Source organism: Molothrus aeneus, chromosome 5, assembly GCF_037042795.1.
Source record: "Molothrus aeneus isolate 106 chromosome 5, BPBGC_Maene_1.0, whole genome shotgun sequence".
In the NCBI taxonomy this organism is placed as follows: domain Eukaryota; kingdom Metazoa; phylum Chordata; class Aves; order Passeriformes; family Icteridae; genus Molothrus; species Molothrus aeneus.
The window spans coordinates 49,704,549-49,727,151 of record NC_089650.1 but is presented as its reverse complement, the minus strand read 5'-3'; the positions used below and the strand labels follow the sequence as shown (position 1 = coordinate 49,727,151).

The 22,603-nt window shown below is 35.3% G+C and overlaps 1 protein-coding gene across 5 annotated transcripts in view; it reads left to right on the top strand.

Annotated features, from left to right (window-relative positions):
- Positions 1-22,603, top strand: part of GRM8 (glutamate metabotropic receptor 8) — a 315,543-nt gene that overhangs the window by 256,358 nt on the left and 36,582 nt on the right. For all 5 annotated transcript variants that reach the window (XM_066550668.1, XM_066550665.1, XM_066550670.1 and 2 more), the window contains one exon: positions 15,691-16,626. In XM_066550668.1, the coding sequence (XP_066406765.1) occupies positions 15,691-16,626 (936 nt within the window). The remainder of the gene's footprint in view (positions 1-15,690; positions 16,627-22,603) is intronic.

Below are 22,603 nucleotides of genomic sequence, written 5' to 3'. Positions count from 1 at the left end.
ATCTATAAACAAAATATGACAATCACATGGCCTGCAGGGTGTTCTTCTGCCTGCATGTAATAAGGCAGTAGAGTTCAAACTTTCACTCTAACAAACCCATGTCATTTGACTGAAAATTGTTGATCCTAGGTTAAAAATAAAACTAAAGGAGACAAACAAAAATGTTTTAGGTTCTTCTATTCTTCTCAAAATTGTATTGCTATCTTTCTTTATTCTTCATAAGGCTGAAAATAGAAGAGACTGTTACGGTTTTAGACTAGTTAGGTAGACTAGTTCACAAAACTAATCTTGATCTTAGCACTGGTCAAGTAGTCTGACTCAGGATTTGTTCTTCCCTACTCTTCATGTCTTAGGTCAATATGAAAATTGTGTCTGTTAAGGACACCAATTCTAGATTAAAAAGATAAGTCAACAGTAGGCTACTGTAAATGAGAAGTGGATACAAGACAAAAAACACAAGAAACATGAAATAAAATTGGGATTTTATGCTATTGAAAGGTTATGGGTTGAATTAATATAAAAAGTTTTGTAATGGAGAAGAAATAGGCTGAATACAGATGTTAAAAGAGCATTAAATGATTTTCAGAAGTGCCCATATTAGACAGAAACTATTTCAGACATAACTGAAAATCAAAACAGAACCTACATTCAAGAGCCAATGACCTTAGAAGAACTGAAGGAGAATGACAACTTGTCTTCCTTCCGAAGTTTTTTTACTTTGGTCCTAATAGTCTTTTTTTCCCCTCAATGAAATGGACTTCTTGACTGATTCTCTATAGAAAAACAACAACAACAACAAACCCCCCCCCCAAAAAAAAAAACCAAAAAAAAAAAAAAAAAAAAAGAAAATGGATAAAAGATAGCTGCTGGGAAAATGGTCCTGAAATTTGATAACCATTTTTTCTTCATTAGAATGATAGGAAATGGCCAGTGAAACAGCCTCTGCTTGAGAGTTAGGATGAATAGTGACTTTTTTCTCACCTTGTCAGGGTGAGTGAAAGTCAGGTTCCTGAAATGAAGCATGAAGTTGCAGTTGTATGTTTGGCTGTGAATTTGTCACAGGATTCTTGACTGGGTGGTAGATATTTTATAGCTTTTTGTGTTCATCCTTTGTAAAAGTGGTATGATTGGAATTAATTGTTCTTTCATCAGCCATAATCAACAGGACCAAGAGCATTCCTGTTTTTTTTGACAAACTGGAAAGGAATGACAAGCATAGAACTTATGTTTTAAAATATTATTTTTTTAAAATATTATTTTCTCTTTCACAGTAAAAAAAGTGAGCAGTGATAGAAAAATAACAAATCAGGAGCTTTTGGATGAATTCCCAGAGAGTTTTGAATTCATATAGAGGACTTCAGAGCAGGGTTAGCTACTCCCCTGGTACAAGATAATGTGTGTTTTAGCATTGACACCACCCTGAAATTTACATATGTCTTGTAATTTGATAATTGAGCTGCCCTTTAAAGCTTGAAACAAATTGTTTAAAAGTCCTTAAAAGCAAAAATTGCAGATTAAATTATTAAATTAATTATTGCTCATTTGTGTTACATAATGGAAGTCTACTACAAAATTAACAATCATTAAATGGAAAATGAAAAAGGCCTTCAATAGTTATTATATGATGAAAGAGAATAACCAGCAGTTAGCAGAATAGTACTGTATGATTATTTTTTTTTCTGTTTGCTTTACTGCAATTCTCTTCATCTTGCACTAATATTATTTTACTTACTTCAGGATAGTAGTCTAATATTTATCCAGGACTTTTTATCTGGATAAACCCCCAAACACTATTTAAAAAAATATATTTAAAGATAGGAAATTATTTTCTGAATATCCAAAATGGTATCACTAGATTTAATGGTGATACTAATACATCTTAACACAGGAAATGAGGAATGCATAGCTAATTTAATTGTAACTTCAGCTCAGAGTAAACAGATTTAGTGTTGAATATGTCAATAAAATATGCTTGAAATGACTGGGTCAAAGAAGGAGGATTGCAGTGCCCTTTCTGGTAACTGCAGGAATTGAAGTGCACTCCCCTTTTATGGAAAACTTAGGCTTAAGGCTAAGCAATAGCTTTGGAATGGTTAACTGATTTGCATCACCAGAAGCCATTACAGCAAGGAACTCCTAGACTTGTGATGTAATTGATCTGTTCTCTCTTCTGCAGTGCTGTGAGCTCCTTAGCAGAACTGTGACTTCTGTCTGAAAAGTAAAGTAGCTGGAGAGAGTCCAGCTGCAAGCAATTACTATGATCAGCCATCTAAAAGTATGCCTTTAGGGAAAGATTGAGCAAACTAGGGTTGTTTAGTCTGAAGAAAACTGCACTGAGGGGGGCTGTGTTAATCTCTTCCAATACAGAAAGGATTATTCAGGAAAAGAACTATGTTAGACATAGTTAATTTGGCTATAAGGAGAAGTAGTGGATTTGAATTACAGTGAGAGATATCTAATGCAGACATGCTAGAAGATTCTAAGGATGAGGATAATTAAGTACTGGGCTGCCCTGGGCTGGTTGGAGCAGGTGAGCTGTAAATACTGATTTTGCACAGTGATTCAAAGATGGGGTCATCACTTCTAAAGTTTTCTGGCTTTCATTTGTTTGGTGGGTTTGATCTTCTAATAATCCCCTCAGAGGCAATGTCCTGTACCCCTTGAGCAAATGCTGGGAAGCATAGAAGCAACTGGGCTCCTATACTTGGTTTTGTGCTGAATACAAGACTCTTTAGAAGTCTTTAGCAAGAGCTCTAGAAGAAAGTCATGAAAGATTTATGGAGTTATAAACCTGGTTGTTTATCTAGGATCTTCGTTTGCTTCAGGTTGTGCATCACTTTACTAGTTAAGGACAACTTCTCTGCCTGTTTTCCATTCATGTATAGGACTCCAATTTGGACTTTTTTACATGCTAGATGCTTAATATATCCCAAACTGATTGAAGTTCCCTTATGTGGGAAACAGTTTATTATTGCAGCAGTGGTGATTTCTTTTACTTAGACCTTCTTTCCCTAACACTTAGAGAAACATTTTCACTGCAAACAAAAGCAATTTACCATACAATATTTAAAATGCATCATTAATTATGCAAGACATAGGAAAAGTAGGATCATTACAATTTCTTGTTTACTTTTTCCTTGTAAATATTTTTCCTAAATAGGTATTCTGTAAAATTGCAAAAGACAGCCTAAAGAACTTAGCTGCCAAGAGAGTACATTGACGTTTTTCTATTTTCCTATTTATTTAGCCTAGTTATGATATTTTTTATTTGTTCTCAAAATATTTAGTACCTGAAATCTGCCTTTGCATTATAGAAGACAGCAAAAGGGATCACAAGAGATTCTCTAGCCCTTGGATAAAGTTAACATCTTCTACACTTATGTTGTTTTAAGGATGAAAACTTTGCAGCTTCTGAAGGCATTATCTTTCATTTTTTAGCTACTCTTATCTCTCCAAAGTGTCTTAAGAATACCTAACTTTACTCCTTCTTGCTATAATTTAAGCTTATTTTATTCAGTGTACATCGTGCACATCCTCATCCTTTTCATGTATTTGAGGACTGTTGTTTTACCTCCTAGGCTATGTTATTTCTTCAGGCTATACAAGAGGAATTTGTTCAATTTAGTCACATAGATCGTGTTTTCTAGATGTGCTTCTGATCTTTGCAGATTTCCTCTGGACTCCCCATTTGATTCTCCTTCAAAGGGAAACACAATGACCTAGCCTTCAGAAAGTGTTCTGACTGCAGTCTCACTAGTGCAGAGTACAGGAGAAACATAATTTCATGTAGTCATGATAGAGAGTAGAGGGAGAAGACTGTTGTATCTATCTGCATTTATCTGGCATTTGCCCCTTTTGCAACAGGACAACATTGGTTCAATATATCACAATCTACTAGAGCCCTGAGATCTCTTTTTCTTCTGCAGAGCTGCCACCTCTGTCCTTCCTGACCCATAATGTACTGCTAGTTGTCCCTGTTGAATGGTATGCTTCATTTTTTCAGACTCTGCAGTATCATTTGAAATAAGTATTCTGACCTTCAGCATGACTTCAGCCTTTCCCAGTGTTACTGCCCAAATCTGATCACCCTATACTCTATTTTATGATCCAGACAAAATGAGTGGTTATTACAAATATTGAATAATAGCAGACTAACAATAGACCTTTCTAGACCACACCCAGTGCCATCCCTTCCCTTCTGACAGTAAATCAACTACAAATTTATCTTTCCTCAGCTTTCTGACATAATTTGCACCTAGCCCTTAGGGGCTAAATCTGTTTCACTAGGTTGCTTGTGACTGAGAGTGTAATTTGAGATGTTGTCAAAAATCTTTCTAATGTTAAGATAAATGACACCTGGCTGCTTGTCTCTCACCCACATTGCCTGTTACCTTCTCACTGAAGGAAATGTGACAGCCCATTGATGACAGATCCCTTTTGGCTGTTACTTGTCTTGTTTGTTTTCTCTGTGTTTTTGAAATGTGTTTGTTTATTTCTTTCAGGATTTTTCTTGGAATCCAAGTCAAAATGAATGATTGATAATTCCCTGGCTTCTTCATTCCCTCCCTTTTCAGCATGTAAGCACTAGGTTTCCCATTTTCAAATTCTCCATATTTCCCCATAAAGTCTCAAGAGCTTGCTATCTACTCAGTTCTGTAAATATTATAAAATAAATCCCAATATTTTTAGTCCATATGAAATCCTCTCACTTTCTCTCATTTTGAAAATCTTCACCCTTATTTCTTTAGTAAGACATATTTTTGGGTTTGGTTTCTTTCTTCCCCCCTGATTAAACATGTTGTGTGACACTTTCTGTAGTTTAAACTTCTTCTTCCTGCTTGTTTTTGTTCCTTCCAGATCACTAGGTCTCTCTGCAGAATTTTAAATTTAATTATTGACTCTTCATTCTAAGCAACAGCACTAACTTGGCAGCAAAATTTCTTCTTCTACTGCTGGAAATCTCAGTATAAAATACAGTCTGTTTTCTGCCTGTTCTGAGTTAGTTCAGACTTTCACACTTGTGTATGTGGTCTTACTTCCTGTCTGGAACTATGTTTAAAGGGTTAGTGTGATTTCTTTTGTTTATGTAGTGCTAAAAATTCAAAGTCTTTAGCTTTGAATGAAAAGATCTGACTCTTCATGAAGAAGAGCTGGAAAATAAGATATGCATCATTGAAGTGGGAAACCATCTTAAAGTACTGTTCTGGGGTTTAGAGTTTGATATGTTTCAGAGTATAATGTACTACAGCTTTTCTTTCCTAAAAACAGGTTGAACAAATGTGTCATGAACAGTTTAGGTATGTAGTACCTCTTTTTTTTCAGACAAGTAAATAAATTTGATCCTTGTATTTCAGCTGAGTTTGCCTGTTCCTCTGTCAGAGTCAATGAAGGTTGCTGAAGTGAGGGCATGGTTTCCCAAAATTTCGAGTGCATCACTTTGTTAAAACATTTTTTAGAAACTAAGATGCACAGGATATTTTAGCTCTGTTTTATGTTACTCTTTGAGAGGTCACTGGTGAAGCCAATGCCTTCATGGTGTCTGTCTTATGCTTGGATGAAAGCTCAGTAAATAGATACAAAATTGCCTTGGTTTCCTCTTTCTGTTGTCTCGTTAAAAATCTTTTTTGACAAAATTTCCTCAAAAAACCCCTGTTCGAGGTGGCTGATCATGCTGATCTGTGTTGCCTTAATAGTTTTAGGATGGTCTGTTCTCTATTCTGCCAATACTCTGCTCTCCTTTATCTTATAGTTTGACTGTAAATTCTTTGGGATTGAGACCATAATTTTTTCTTGTAGATTTGTATAGCCCTTAGTGCAACTGACATCTTGGTCTGTGAGCAGAGCAGGAATAAAAAGAATATATTATATGTGTTGGTATTAATTTGTAGAAAGAGTTGTGCAGGATGGAATTTGGGACCATTCATTTTTCAGTTTCATGCACACAGCGCCTTTTGCTCTGATCAAGAAATAGGAGGTAGATTAAACCATTTAAAAATAGTGGGGGAGGATTAAGACATAAACAAACTTATCAGCATCTTTTTCTTATATTGAATTGAGGGTTTTTGTGATTGGCTAATTTATATTTTAAAAATAATTAAGTATTAAAGATAAAAACTGTGACAGGTCATCCCCTTAAGAAATAATAACTTGTTAGCATAATGGTACTAAACTTATTGGGCTGAACTAAATCAGCTGAAGGTTTAGCCCAGTACATTTGTTTCACAGCTCATTATGAAGGAGTTTGGGGACAACAGCTCTTTGTTTTGATAAACTCACCTTTAACCAATACAATAATTAAAATCATGTCATGGTGAATATTTTTCATGAAACAAATGGGATTTATGAAATGATATAGTCTTAAAATTAAAAAAAAGGAATCTATATTAAATTCAAATGGCAGCTGCGCTGAACCCCTTGTGTTCCTTTTGTTTATGCTGAGCTGTGAAGTGAGGAAGAATCTGGGGACCATTGGGTTTGAAAGGCACCTGACACAGATTGGAGGGAAACACAGTAGCTATGGACCACTGGGCTTGGGACAATCCAGTTCTAATTTAGGTAACTGTAGCTAAAGGAACTGGATTTGGGAGGAAGCATGTTTGTTATGGGTATTAAAACTTTCCTCAAGAAATGCAGCTAAGCTATTAGGCTAGTGATGGGCCTTGGGAAGAATGAAGAAGATTCTTCAGGCACAAGAAAGTGATGTTAAAAAACTCTTTGCAAGAACTATGCTCCTTTTCTCAAAACACTAAATTTTTTAAGGTGTGCTTGCAGGCTATTTCTGCATGATCAACTGCTGGAAGTAAAAAAGTATTTCAAGCACTATGGTTCACATAGCTTTAGTACTAGAGATGATCAGAACCAATCAGTTGACAAAAAATGTGATGGTGGAAGATTTCCTCTCAAAAGCCCATTTATTTCAAAATCTAAATCTGACAGGTTTTTGGGGAATTTATTTAGTTTGTTTTTAATTTGAGTGTTTGTGAACATAGAATCACAGAATCATCTAAGCTGATTGAAAAAACCCTTGAGACCATGAAGTCCAACCTATGACACAACACCATCTTGTCAACTAGACCATGGCACTTTATGCCCCATCCAATCTTTTCTTAAAGACCTGTTTAATTACATATGAAAAATTATGGCCCAGTCTGCTTTTGGTAGCACATAATGACTTCAATCCCTGAGTGTACATCATGAGTTTTATTTATAAATGCTCATAAAATTCTCTTCAAGTGCCTGTCAGGGACATGTAAGGGCAGCAGGGCCCTCTAGGTAAGGATATGCAAGAGAGATTGTCTATGTGAAAGTGATCTGCATAAAGAATAACTTTGGAAACCTGATTTTCAATCTGATATATTGGTACTAATTATATGTTTTAAAAATATAGAAAGTAGATCTCTGAAAGAGCTTTCAAAAAATCTGAAGTCTGCCAATGTCATCTAGAATGGGATGTTTCTGTGGTGGTGTGTTTTGGTTTGTTTGGCTTCTTTGATTTGGTTGGGGGTAATTTTTTGTCTCCTTTGTAAATAAAGAGGCTATCTTCAGAAGCAAATGCTTGAAAATTAATTGTGGTTCATGCTTTCAGTAAAGAAAAAAATAAATTGCATATATTGAATAGAAGTGACTACTAGATTTCTGTAAAATTCTATTTGTGGTTACACAGTGCAGTAACAGTAGTTTATTTGATGACCTGCTAATCATGCACTTTGTGTTGTCTACTCCCCAAGGCATTTGAGAGTAAAATTATGTTTCCCAATTATTCCACCATATTAATGTTTCTTGTTTGGCAAATTGAAGAAGTTATTACACTACAGCTCCTCCTACCTTTGTGTACCAAGTATCTGCTAGGGCCAGCAATTCTGAAAGAATCAGAAGAAACCAAATCAAGGGAGGACTAAAGTAGACGTAAAAACAAAACAAAAACAAACAAACAAAAAAACCCCAAACAAAAACAAGCCAAGAACAGCTAAAAAGCAAAAAATAAACTAGATCCCAAGCCATATAAAGGCTAGCAGTTTAAGACTGTATAGCACTAATAAACACTCTCTGTATATTGTGATACCATGGCATGATTATTCCCCATTTTAGGCTAACACAGTGTGCTCCTCTATGTAAGTATTCAGCAGGCAGTAGTAATTATATGACTTAATTATATGGGTTGGTTTCTTTGAGGTAAAATTACTATATCAGCCCACTAAATAACATATTTGCATTAATAAAGCAAGACAAGTATTTAAACTTCTCTATTTATGAACATAAGAATCTTTATATTTCTTAATAGCATTATTTTAAATTTTTATGTATTACCTTAGAGCATCCTTCCCTGTAAGTATTTTTCTCTAACTGAGAATGACTTGTTAACATGTTCAGAACAATAAAAATGCATTCTCTTTATTTTAGTAATTCCAGAGATTTTGGTGATACTGCAGTTCTGAAAACAGAAGATGACAAGAAAGATTATGACATGCTGAGAAAGCACAGAACTATGATGATATTTTTGGTATTGGTTCTTTGAAAATATACTGCTCAGTTTTAAAAGTAAAAGTTATCTTAGTGAAATTTTCTAAACTATAACTGTTGGGCAAAAAAACCTTCTAAACCTAAGAGATGGACATCACTAACATCCCCACTTGAAATTTCTACCCACATTTTCAAATAAAGTGTCTCCACTCTTGTCTGCATTACAGGTTCTCTCCAGTGGACTGAAAGATTGAGATTAAAGAAGGTTAATTTGCCCAAGGTCATGGACTCAGATTGTATCAGAGCCACATAGGCTGTGTCTTGGCTTAGAGACCAAAGCTGCACCACTAAGAATATTTCCTTCCTTCCTTCCTTCCTTCCTTCCTTCCTTCCTTCCTTCCTTCCTTCCTTCCTTCCTTCCTTCCTTCCTTCCTTCCTTCCTTCCTTCCTTCCTTCCTTCCTTCCTTCCTTCCTTCCTTCCTTCCTTCCTTCCTTCCTTCCTTCCTTCCTTCCTTCCTTCCTTCCTTCCTTCCTTCCTTCCTTCCTTCCTTCCTTCCATCACACTTGCATAAAAATAATTATACATGTAAATAGTATGTAACTATTAAAACAAAAATGATACTAAATTTAATTGTTTTTCCTTCAAGAAAGCTGTGAGAGAGGTAACTGGTTTCCCTAGGGGGAAATTTGGGCAGGTGAATTTACAGTTAGGAGAAATCTGGATTTTTCCAACAACCTGTACTTCTGATCCTAAAGAAAAAGAGAAAAAATGCTTTGCCTTGTAGTATTTCAGCCTGATCCTTTCATACTCATCAAGCTTCTCAGACTCCTCAAACTGATATAAGACTGCATTAGTTTTCAGCCAGTACATGGTAAAACCAAATATATAATTCCATGTTCTTTGCAGAACTCTTGGAATATCTATGCCTAAAATTAAGGGAAATGACATCTCAGTTGTTAGAAAAAAAATCTGTATAGGGTGAATGATATAAATAATTTACAGCAATTATGGCAAATTTGGAAATGATAGTGATCGTATACTGGCATGGCAATCTGGAGTAGTTCTCAGTTTTGTTTTATTTTAATATAAATAGTATTTTTTGTCATTGATTATTTCCCTTCTGTACATGCCTGCTTACATAGGTATTTGTACACCCAGCTTTTCTCTAATGGGATAAGTCTATCTGGCAGACAGAATGCAATTATCATTATATTTAGACTCAAAATGAATTTGTTTAGTTGAACAATTTCAGTTTAATTTTGGGTTTTAAAGGTTTGGATGACTTGATTGGACAAGGTACATTAAAGACTTTAACTTTTACTGTGAGAATAGATATATAGGACAAATTAAAAATCCAAACACTGGATGAAATTCCCTTAATTCTCTCTCTTGCTATACTTCTATGATGGGCCTTTTTTGTCAGAAGGTAAAAACTCTCAGGAATTTGAGATAGAAATAAGAAAAATCCTAGTGATATTTGGAGGTGTTATTTCAGTTCTTTGTCATTGTTACAGCTAAGAATCTCAATATCTATTAAAAGTCCCATGAATTTATATATAAGACTCCTGATCCTACTGAAAGTCTTGGCTAACTGACTACAGTCTGTCTGCTCCCACAACTCTTATAATTACCATTTGCATTACTCTGTCCAGAACTCACATAATTCCATTTGTTACAACAAGACGATTAAACATTCATTTTTCATTTTTAAAATGAATATCTGGCTCTAAGATTTGAAAGAAAAATGAAAATTCCTGCAAGTGATAATATAGCGTAATCAGAAACATTTAAATATTACCCAAGTGACGTGCTCTGAAAAACCCTTTGAAGGTTGTCCAGGTGTCTTTATATTGTTCATGGGTTGCTGAATAAAGTAACTAATAAGTTTCTCCATGATAATTAAGAACAGGAGACAGAGTGCTTTTGTACATATATATTGGACACATAATTCAGAAATTATATTTGACCTATTAGCATTTTTGATCAGTCTTCTCCAGTTGCTGTGGGCATTGCTAAATGACATTGCTAAATGAGTTGCCTGGTAATTGGAAGAATGTAGGTTCCAGAAATGTGAATGTGCTATTTGTACTGTATCATGTCAATCTTGTATTCTTTTAGCCAAGATCATCATTAAGTTTTAGCTCTATTATTAGATATTAGAGGGAATTGTGTTTGCAATGTTCATGAAGGACAGAGGTGTTTATTTGGTTTTGATATGAAATGGTGTTTTGTCTGTATTTTAATGGTTTAGTGAACTCTGAATCTTAAAGCTGCACATTAAAGCAAATTGCAGCCCCATCAGGCAGATATCTCATGTAGAGACGATTTTTATGTCTGTTGAAATAGCAATGAAGCCATTCTCTTTTTGTATCATGATCCATTTCATAGCAAATGAATACACGTCTTGCAGATACGCTGCCAAAGTATTTCTGATGTTTTCACACTGGCAAGTATTGGAATAGTAGGAAATGGAACCACAACTTGGGGAAATGTGAGGTATTTCATGATAGCACATTGACCAGGTATTTTCCAAATTCAGAGAAGCTACTCGAATGAAATTGAGATAATGTTTAAACCATTACTAATACTAGGTACAGAGCTAGGCTATCTCAGTCCAGCTGAGCTAGATGATATCACATAGATTTAGCAATGAACTTTGCCTTGTAGTGAACTGGATCCAGAAGATGTCACATGAAAATGAGGTGACAAAATAAATCTTCCAGAAACCATGTTTACCCAAGGCTACTTAACAATCTGAGACCTGCTCAGCCTTGGTAAGGTCTGAGCAGTGTAAAGAATGCTGCAGACCCAAACATTTAAATCAGTAAGAGCTGAAGAGTTGCAGAATTTAATCCTTTTTCAATGTCAAAAAGCACCTTCTTTTCTGTGTTTCTTTTGTCTGACTATGGCCTCTTTGACAGTTTCTTTCCCCCATGACAATCTTTAGAAATGTGTGCCTAAAGTTAAGATCCCCTGAAGTTAGTTTTATAACATTTGAACTTCTGGATCACTTTAGGGCAAGTTTTCCGAAGTATATTTGTTGTGAAAACTGCAGATGGAAGCATAGTGGGATTTTCAAAAGCAGTTAAACAGACAAGGCACTTAACTCTCATTTAAATTAATTAGCTATATTGAGCAAGTTCCCCTTGGCACTTTTGAAAGTTCCACTACTAAGTGTTTATGTCTACATAAAAAATTATGATTTTCAGAAGAGGATGAGCATCCAGCAACTCCCTTTAAAGCTTGACTATTACAGGTTTTCAGTAGCTCTGAAAATTATAATTGTCCCTTGTTCTATGTTCCTAAATGATCCTCCCTTGTTTTGTAGTTTCTTAACAGTTCCTGCTGTCATTTATTGTATAAAGTTAATCTCAGAGAAGAAGTGGGATCAATAGTACTAGCTCATAAAGAGAGAAAATTAATGACATGGGTGAATCTTCTGCACAAGTTCAAGAAACTGGAATCTTTGATGCATACAATCAGTGAAAAAACTGAGAGATATTTAAGACTATTGTAATTATGATTTGTACTTAATTTACTTATTACTTTTATATTATGCAAAATAATAGCTCAAAAATACATTACAGGCAAAGACTGCTGGAGGTTGTGGATAGCTGGGAGTGAACCAGATGACCAGAATTAACATGACTTTTCAGTTATTAAGATCTGCATGTACAGAAACCCTTAACAGACCTGTTCAAGTGTAATAAAAGCACAGTGCTCACTCTGAGGTATAGTTTCCCCTGCTCTATCTTCTAGAGTATTGTCCAAGTAGCAGTCTGAGGATATACACACATCAGCATATTGGTTTCAATCAAGAGTCAGCTAGTGAAAGGAATCTACTAATTATTCCCACTTAGCACACTCGCTCATTGTAGAGCGGGTCTTGGGCTAAGTGAACAGGGCTGCTTTTGGCTGAAATGACAACAAAATATGGTTTCCAGAAGGACAGTTAATCCTCATTAATGAAGCCCACTGAACTATGTCAAAATTAGGTCAATACCTTCTTCTTCAGACTCTAATTTCAAATACAGACCAATGTTATCATCAGTTCCTCAGAATTAACAGTTTTGCTCTGCTGATTGATTCTTACTGTGGCACATTCTTTGTTAATGGAGCTATAAACTGAGTTGTCAGATGGTTGTGTTCATGGGAGAATTCCATCTTTCCACAAATTTCCAGAGTTTTCATCCCCCAATGCCAGAATTTTCTCAGATATACAAGTATTTTGAAGCAATTTTCAATTTCAAACACTGGCCAATGTTTATTGGACTATATCTCCTCTTTCTTCTTAAATAGTAGTACAACAGTACTACTATTTGTTCTAGTACAAAACTAATGAACAAAAACTCATAACATTTTTTTAGAGCTTTTTGATAAATCTAGGTCACCCTACATGTAGTTTTTTGCCTAGAAAATTAATCCAGACAATCAAGATTTTAAAACATAGGATTTAAACCTTGTAAAATCCGCCTACTTCAGCCATTCATTCTGGTTATTTTCTACATTGATTTAGAACTTTTTATGCTTTAAGATTCATTTCTGTTTGACTTTTTCTATAGCTAACCAGTCAATAGTGTTTACATTCATAGTTAATTTATCAGGGAAAACAATTCTTTATCCAGTGAGTTTTTCAACATTCATAACTTTATATAAATTTATATGCTGGAAATTATCTTTTTTAGTCTGTGTCAGATGTATCAGAGTGAAAAAACATATGTCAATATTTGTCAGCTAGCTTCAGATGTAGGAATTTATTATCAGTTGTTGTCAATGTGAGGTGTAATCTGAAGCACTTTGTTTTGCAAACCATTAAGAGATTTTAGGCATGTTTTTAGTCAATTAAAATACTGTCAGGGCAAAAGCATGTGAAATTGTAAATAGCTGTAAAATTAAAGGATTTTCTTTTTTTTTTTAATTTTTAAATTTTCTTTTTAGTAAAGTAGAAGCTCTAAAAGACAAAAGGGAATTCTCTGTACTTATCTAAGCCATCGATTCACAATACAGTAAATGTGACCTTAGGATGCTTAATGCCAAAAAACCCCCTCTGTAGACTCATGGTATTAAATACTGATCCGGTATAACTCACCTTTCTAATTCAAATGTGTTTAAAATTGGGACAGCTAAGCTTTATCCTGTCAGGCTTTCTGCTGGATGAGATATTGCCTGTCCATGCCATTTTAAGTCTATGCTGGATAAGGTGGTGTCTGGTGTCTGCTCTCCTGGTGATTCTGTATTGTGCTATAATCTAGCCAATATGTAGTACTGTGGTTTTCCGAGTCATTGCAAATTTATCCGAGTCATTGCAAATTTATCCACAATTCTGGATTAATGACCATGGTTTACTGTTGCCCCCCATTATTGTAGTGTGTGACTAAATCACAAGATTTGTATTTATTCTCCTAGCAACAATGGGAAGGCAAATTGCCTTCACTATCATGCTGATTTCATCATAGCATGTTTTTTCTCACATCCAGTAGATGAAACAGTAAGGTGTTATGTGGACTTTTAGGATTTCAGTGATTAAAACCAGGAGATTGTAATAGGGGTGAATTTTTTCTAAGTTTACCAAGTACTCTGCTGGAGCTCTATTAAAGCTGTTTCATACAAAACTGGGTTATTCTTGTGCTTTTTAGGAAGCTAATTGCTTAAATGATTTTCTTTTCCACAGTCACCAGATGATGTATTTTGCAGAGTCATCACAATCCTTGATATAAAATCTGGTTGACTTCTGGGGATTCAGGATCCCCTCCCACTGAAATCCTCGAGTGACCCTGAGGGTTCACAGAACTGTTTTTATGAGTGATTCTTGTCTCCTTGTTACTCTGTGGTCCCTTGGAGTGGAGAACATCAAAGTCCTGCACCGAAGGGGCACAGAGGAGAGCAGGAGTCAGTCTGCTTGTTGCTGCTTTCTTCACCCTTCACAGGGCTGTAACTGGTGCTCTGGTTCTCGGAGGAAGGCATATAAGGCCAGCAATGCTACACTGTGATTTCCTCTCAAGTCTGTTGAAAACTTGCTGAAAAAATAAACTTTAAAGGCCAAAATTACCCCTTTTTATAAGCTGTCCTCATTCTGTCCTCCTCCAGAGGGAACTGAAAACATTCCTGGCGCCTGAAGTTTTGTTACTGCTGTTTCACTTATGAATACAGCCTCCAAATGAAACAAAAGTGCTAAGTACTTAATAGGCAAGAACAAGGAAAGTGCTTTGTCCTTGAGTGCTCCCCACCTCACAAAGGAATGAAAGGTGGGGCCTCGAGCAACAAGGAGTGGTTCTGCTGCCCACCAGGGGCTCTGCTCTACCCTCAGCTCCGGTTCACTCTCAGTGACCTCTGCAGAACGGGGCTCAATGAGGGTGGGCTAAGGACAGCTGGCACCAAGCAGAGTGATAATGTTAAGTGGGAAATTCTTTAAATTCAGGAGTTCACTATTCAGATTTCATTTGCAGGGCATTTGCAGGAAGAATACATAGGTGAATGAAAAAAGTATATTTTGCTAATGTGCTGCTGCAGGGAAAGCTGGGATTTCTAAAACAAGATTGCATTGTTCTGTGCTACAAAAGGATCCCTGGACTTATTATATCAGGAGAACTAAGGCAGTAGTCATGACATCTTTTTCCATTGTTATTCAGAAAGCAGTATATATTTATTTTAATCTTCTAGAAATGCAAACAAAATACTTTTGAGTATTTCAAAGCATCAAAGGTGGAAAAGTATAAAATATCCACATTTGTGGAAGGGATGGCATCACAGACCATGGAACTCTTTGTTGTGCCAGAGCTGATGCATGGAGATTTTAATTTATTTCTTTACTGTACCAGAAATTGCTCTGAAGCTCACTCTGAAAATAGACTTATTTTGTAATTAAATGTTTGAGAACTACTGATATTTATATTTGCATGTGATTAACTTTTTACAGCACTGTGTATGAGGCTTTTTGCTTTTAAACTAGCCTGGAGTCAATAAATATCTTTACAGATGTCAATTTGGTCAGCAGTAAAGAGGTAAATAGAAACTAATGACACTCATCAAGCCTGTGGCATAAATGATTTATTGGACACAATCATTTAACACTTTTTTAAAGTCAGTGCAAGGGAAAGAAACAGGTTTCTTATTATGGTAAACTGTATTTGTGCTGTCAGCAAGTAGTGATTTATGACAAACCTGTGGCCAGGATTAGGATATTATAAATGAAGGAAAATAGAAGTCTCATTAATTTTTAATACCCACAGGTAGAAGATATGCAGTGGGCTAACAGAGAACACACTCATCCAGCATCTGTCTGCAGCCTGCCCTGTAAAGCTGGGGAAAGAAAGAAGACGGTGAAGGGAGTGCCCTGCTGCTGGCACTGCGAGCGCTGTGAGGGCTACCATTACCAGGTGGATGAATTCAACTGTGAACTCTGTCCCATTAATAAGAGGCCAAATGCCAACCGTACGGATTGCCAGCTTATCCCTATAATCAAACTGGAGTGGCATTCTCCTTGGGCCATCGTGCCTGTCTTCATAGCTATTCTCGGGATAATTGCCACCACCTTTGTGATTGTGACATTTGTCCGCTACAATGACACGCCCATCGTCAGGGCCTCTGGGCGGGAGCTCAGCTATGTGCTCCTGACTGGGATTTTTCTCTGTTACTCCATTACTTTTTTAATGATTGCAGCTCCTGATACAGTGGTCTGCTCATTTCGAAGGATCTTTTTAGGACTCGGCATGTGTTTCAGCTATGCTGCGTTGCTCACCAAAACAAACAGGATTCACAGAATATTTGAACAAGGTAAAAAATCTGTCACAGCTCCCAAATTTATTAGTCCAGCGTCTCAGCTGGTGATCACTTTCAGCCTCATATCCTTGCAGCTTATTGGAGTCTTCATCTGGTTTGCTATCGATCCACCACATACCATTGTAGACTATGGAGAGCAGAGGACACTTGAACCAGAAAATGCCAGAGGAGTTCTCAAATGTGACATTTCAGATCTTTCTCTCATTTGTTCCCTTGGATATAGTATTCTCTTGATGGTCACATGTACTGTTTATGCTATTAAAACAAGAGGAGTTCCAGAGACCTTCAATGAAGCAAAACCTATTGGATTTACTATGTACACAACCTGCATAATTTGGTTAGCTTTTATTCCAATCTTTTTTGGTACGGCCCAATCAGCAGAGAAGGTAAGTGATGATGTGTTTACCTATCAAAACAATGCTCTTTTTCTATTTTAATCTTGCAATAATTACAGCACTAAAACATTTTCACTCTTAAAATGAGTAATTCTGAATGGTAAAAAAACCATCAGAATTCACAGACAATAAAGTATATGTTTCAAAATGTAGATTTCTTATTTATTAACACAATAAATGGATTGTGATTGTTGTGTGACTGGCATAAAAATGTTGACAATTTCTCAATATAACCTTTAATGACTGTTTCTTCTAACGTTTGTTATTGCCCTTCAGTGATGCTGTGGCCTGTTACATGAAGCACTATCAATCTTTGTTATCATCTACAGATCTGATAGAACTGGTTGCATTCCACAAGTCTAAGAAGATCAACTTACATTTGTCAAAAATAATGAAGAAAAATGCCGGGGCAGAATGAAAAGAATTACTTTTGTCTCTGGTTGACACACAAAACTTTAAAAATTTAAAAGAACCAAAAATAGAATAGCAGGAAATGAATGGTGAATGAAGTGTGTGTAAATTCATATAGGCCATAATTCACTAATTATTATATCAATGCAAAAAGAAAACACTTTCCTGATAATTTAATAAGAAATGAAATGGTTGATGCAAACCACATCAGACATATGACTCTCCTCTGTTTTAATGGGAAGGCAGAGGTAAATGTCAACTGTGTGAGTATTTATTGAGGCAACAGTGGTGAAAATGACAAGTTAGGCAGGGAAAAGGAATAATACTAGCATCAACCTTCAAAACTGCAAATATTTGATATATGGAAATTCTTAAGAAATTAAAGTTAACAGTCTTTCACATAAATTCTTGTCTTTCCTTCTAGCAGGTTTTGTATAACGTTTTCAAATATTCATTTTAATGTAATTGGAAAAGTCAGCATGTGTTCACTTATAATTGTGGAAAGGTTTGACATGTATCTAGTTTAGAGGGCGCCCTTGTCTGTGGAATTAAAGAATAGCTCTGTATACCTTGATGGAACACTTTCTAATTCAAGCATAAGAATTGTATGGGGCAGAAAGTGTGGCAAAAAAAAAATTTTCCTCCCTAGAAATTGAAGCAGGCTTACTGAATTGGATCAGGCTTATTTTCATGGCTTTTTGGATTAAGTTGGGGAAGTTGATGCCTTAGGTTTTAGCTTTTGTATTTTTCAGATTCTCTACTGCTTTAGTGTGTGATTCTGTGCTTCATATTAAGGGATGGTAAAATCTCTTCACAGAGTAGCTAGACAGAACAATTCCTTTTCTAGCTGGGGATCAAGGACAACTGATCCAAATTTCAAGCCCAAGAGCATAAACAACGTGGGCTGAAGAAAGAAAAACAAGAAGGATGTGACTTCATAACCTAAAGCTATAATTGGGCAATTAACTCCAATATGCAAATGGACTAGAACTTATAAAAGTGAGAGACCTAGTGACCAGTGGTCCATTTTGTGACCATTTTGGGTTTCAACTTGGGTGTAGCCCTGGCTTAGCTCTTGTATTGCCCAAGGTGTATCCATTGAAGCCTTTTAATAAATACCTACTTTATTCTTTAATTCTGTTTAGCGTTCTAGGTCAACCTTGGCAAGGCATCAAAGTGAGTACCAAGGTAATGGCTTATGACAGATAGAGTAAGTTAAAAAATCCCGTTTGACATAGGAAAACATGTTTAGGTAAATTGGGTTTTTTTGTATTTGTAGGCTTAAGTCACAAAAATATTTTGTTGTATAAATGTGTGGTATTTTTAACAGCTTAGTGTGGTCAGGTTTATGGCAAGTACTTGAACCAAAATAATTGAGTCTTGAAATAGGAAATATATCTCTGCTGGTAACCATGCAGTGACTTTGACTTAGACCATCAGTTCATCTTGGCTTATAGTAAAGGATGATTTGTTTTCAACCTTAAAAGACGAGATTGATTAACATCTCTCTTGCATTTCATTTTTGAAGCCCAAGACTGAACACACAAATGATACTAAATCACACAGCGTCTAACATTAAATTTCACTTGTTAACTGCCATTTTTTCTTTCTAAATAATTTGTTTTTCTTTCCTCTTCTTTATGGAGAGAAAAAGTACTAATACAGTATGTCTGTAATTCAAATAATTCTTTCCAAAGTGCTTCTTCTTTTTGCTGCAAATAAAACATGCTTCCACACAGAGTTTTACAGACATCTTCATAACAGTTAACATATTCCATACAATTTAAATACTTCTCTGAATGGGATAAAAATGTGTAAATCTTACTGCACACATATGCGTGGTCTGAATAAACTTACAGCTTCTCAGTTGATGCATAACACCATATTAGCATTTTAAAAACAAGCTAGTGTATTCTAGAATATTTTATTTGAAATTTGACATTATGATCTTTTTGGAGGATGAAACAAATGAAAAATTTACATGGACTTTTTTTGGTGCTTACTTACAATGCAGTTATTTTACAATCCTGAATTTTTATTTTTTTTTTTTTATGGCTTGAGCTTACTGAGAGAGAAAAGAGCAATAAAAAGCTGGAGATTTTAAATGCTATTTTAAAGCAAAGTTTCCTTTATGAAATGTTGACAGTAATAAATTTATCATGACATTCATTACTTGCTAGGGGTACTTCCAGTTGCTAACTTTAGATACACTTCTATTTGAATAACAAGTGCTTAAAACTTTTCCAAAATGTTTTGAAGTTTTCCTAGACATTAGCAGTGCTTGCAATAATAGCAGAAATTACTAAGCATTTCTTGAAAAAGAGGTTGTACACTTAAGTATTCAATTAACACTAATTAAATAACAAACCTACTGAACAGCTTTTATTTCACTGTCAATATCACTGTTAAACAAAAAAATGTACCATCAATGCTGAAAATAGATGGCTAGATCCAAAACTCAAAGCTCACCCTAGAAAATTTACCCTTACATTTAGTGGCCTTGGGGATCAATTCAAAAGTATAGGTTTCCTAAGAGATTCTGTAAATAGTCTAGAGGAGTGTAAATATGTAGAATCAGCACAAGTCCATAAATTGAGTGTTGGCATTAAACAAACTTCAAATATGCATGATGAAGGTAATTTAAATGAGCACAACTACTTATCTGCAGACAGACTAGGAATCTTGATGTTCGTGTTTGCTGTGAAGCAGAGAATGGGAAACTGCTCTCTCACTCATGAAGAATCTTGGGTCTCTAGGTGGTGAATGCAGCTGAGTTAAATGTCTGAATTTGCATGCAGTGACATACACATAAGAAAAAACACAGTAAAAGTTAAGGTAACTCAACAAGATGCCATGGGAAAATGTTGGTTTCTAGTCTTGACTTTTGTAATATTTTTGACAGCCCTTTATAACAAATGCTGGGTTTTTTTAAAATTTGTCTTATCTCAGTTTACATGTAAGTTTGAAACTAATATAAAATTGAGAAAACTACTGTTTATTATTGAAGCAATTATACAGAGATATATATATATACAGAGATAACTAAAAAAATGTTAAAGTACCAATCCAAAATAACCGGGCATAATTCAAGCTTGGTGGCTTGTATTGATCTCCACATTTACTCATTTGTCCTTATTTTCAAGCAATAATATAAACAGCAGAATATAAATGCCCTATGGTACTAAACACACTATTTTGAGGTTGTAATTCTTACAGATGTCCTGCAGAGAAAACATGAACATTTACTTTAGGTTCTGTGTGATTTTTTTTTGACTAGTTCATGATTTTGTCCATTTGTGTTCATGCCTGTTTTGACAGCTCATTCTTCATGAAAAGAACCTACTACAAAAAAATTAAATTTTTCCAGTTTGTCATTAAACTGAATGACAAATGGCCTCCTAAGACATAAACCACAAATTTTCTAACACATTAATGTCAGTGAAGTGTTTTAGAGGTAAAGGAGAGAAATTCTGTGAGAAAGCATTCTGTGAATATAGCTTTTCTCTATGTCATGCACATGTATATAGCCAAACACTGGAAGTACTGGAATCATCTAAGATAGAGATGTCTGAAATGTCATAATGACCAAAATGCCACTGAAAACTATGTTGAATAGCTGAGTGATTAAAACAGCTGTTTGAATTCCTGTGTAAAATTAATTTAAAACGGCAGATTGCACTAAAACCTTCTGAGGATAGATGGCTGTCTGAAGCACAACCCTATTTAATAAACTGCACTTTGTAAATTCCCTTCCTTTTAGCATTTTTGACAGGTGGATAAATCATGTTTATCCACAGATTATTATCACACATCATTATTATCAGAAATAATTTATTATATTAACCTGGAAATACTTTGCTTGAATGAGAAGATGAATATTTGTTCCCCATACTGTGAATGAAGAGATGTTTCACTTTCTGCTAAGGAAAGGCCATAAAAACACTGAATAATTTCTTCTATCTCCTCCAACTGGAAGCAATTACAAGGTGTGATCTAACAAGGCAGATAAATTTTAATGCATTTTCAATTATTTTGACAACTCTGACCTCTCTTTTCATAACTGCAATATAGAAAAATTTTAATTTTATAACAGAAATTTTCTCATAAGATATTATCCTTATGCTTTTACTATCCCAGCTCTTTTCATGCTGTATTTATTGTTCAGTGGTTCTTATGCTTATATCCATCTTTGTTAGTAACACTTAAAGAAGTTAGAAACAATACCAAAAGTATTCCACTATTAATTTGACTTGTAAATTACTGCCGTAATTGTCAAGATAAAGAAATTCAGTTCTCAGTGGGAGGAAGAGCTAGTTCATTCAGAGTAGTAATACATGTTCGTTAGTTTAAAGAAAACAACTACTAATGCTAGTTCGGGTAGAGACTTCTTCCTTCCCCCATATTTCTAAAAAAAGTAGGGAAATCATCTTTTGTGTGTGTTTACGTTATGAATTCTTGACTAAATATATTCCTGTGGCTGCAAGAAAACAGCATCTTGATGATTCCTCAGACTGTATTAATGAAGGGCACAGCACTGAGCTTGTTCTTCACAAAGCATTCGCTTCTAATCCTGATTGTATGTGGAGATCTAGCTCTGCAGGTAGTCTGTGCAATAAACATCATAGGAAAAAGTCCAGAAAAGCAACTTATAAATTTAGCATTTCTTTCATTTTATGAATAATTTTTGGCTTGATTAAACTGGAATCTCTGCTGCCAACACTGTGCATAGCATGAGGATTAATCTGAGGGATATTTGAAACTATTTCTCATTTTCCTTACTACAGGAGCAGAAGTTAGAAGAGTGCTGAAGTGATACATTCCACATTCAGCAGCGTATCATTGTTCAAAACTAAATTTCTGTGCTCCTAATGGTTTTTTATTCAGATTTTTTAGAATATGGGAGTACTTGCAAGATTATTAAAAAACTATCAATACTTGAATTTTTGCATGTCTAAAGTACAAGATTCATAAGGAGCAATTCAGAAAACTGGACTTGTTTAGCTTGTTTCTACAGCTTTCTGTAGCAAGAAGGGTGTTGTTTTTCTCCTAGGTAGCAAGTGATAAGACAAGAGAAAATTGTGTCAGGTTGTGGCTGGGCAGGTTTAGGTTGGATGTTAGGAAAAATTTCTTCACTGAAAGTGTGGTCAAGCACTGAACAGGGAAGTGGTGGTGTCACTGTCCCTGGAGGTGTTTAAAAGACATAGATGTGGCACTTAGAGACATGGTTTAGTGGTGGACTTGGCAGTGTTAGGTCAGTGGTTGGATTTGATGATGTTAGAGGTCTTTTCCAACCTAAATGACTGTATTATTCTATGTCTTGGAACAGAAAATTAGTTAAAATTCACCAGATTATTTGATAGAACTATCCTTCTCTTTTGCTGGAAATCACGTTAGGAATGGAGAAACTTTTCATCCTTCTCATTTCATGTTTTTTCAAATGTAAAATTTCATGAGATAAATTATTTCTATGCTTCATAATTTCCTCCAACTTTTGACCTAATCCTTGGCAGAAATTGGAACTTTGTTGTTCTGCTGTAGAAGCAGAGTGGTAAAAGAG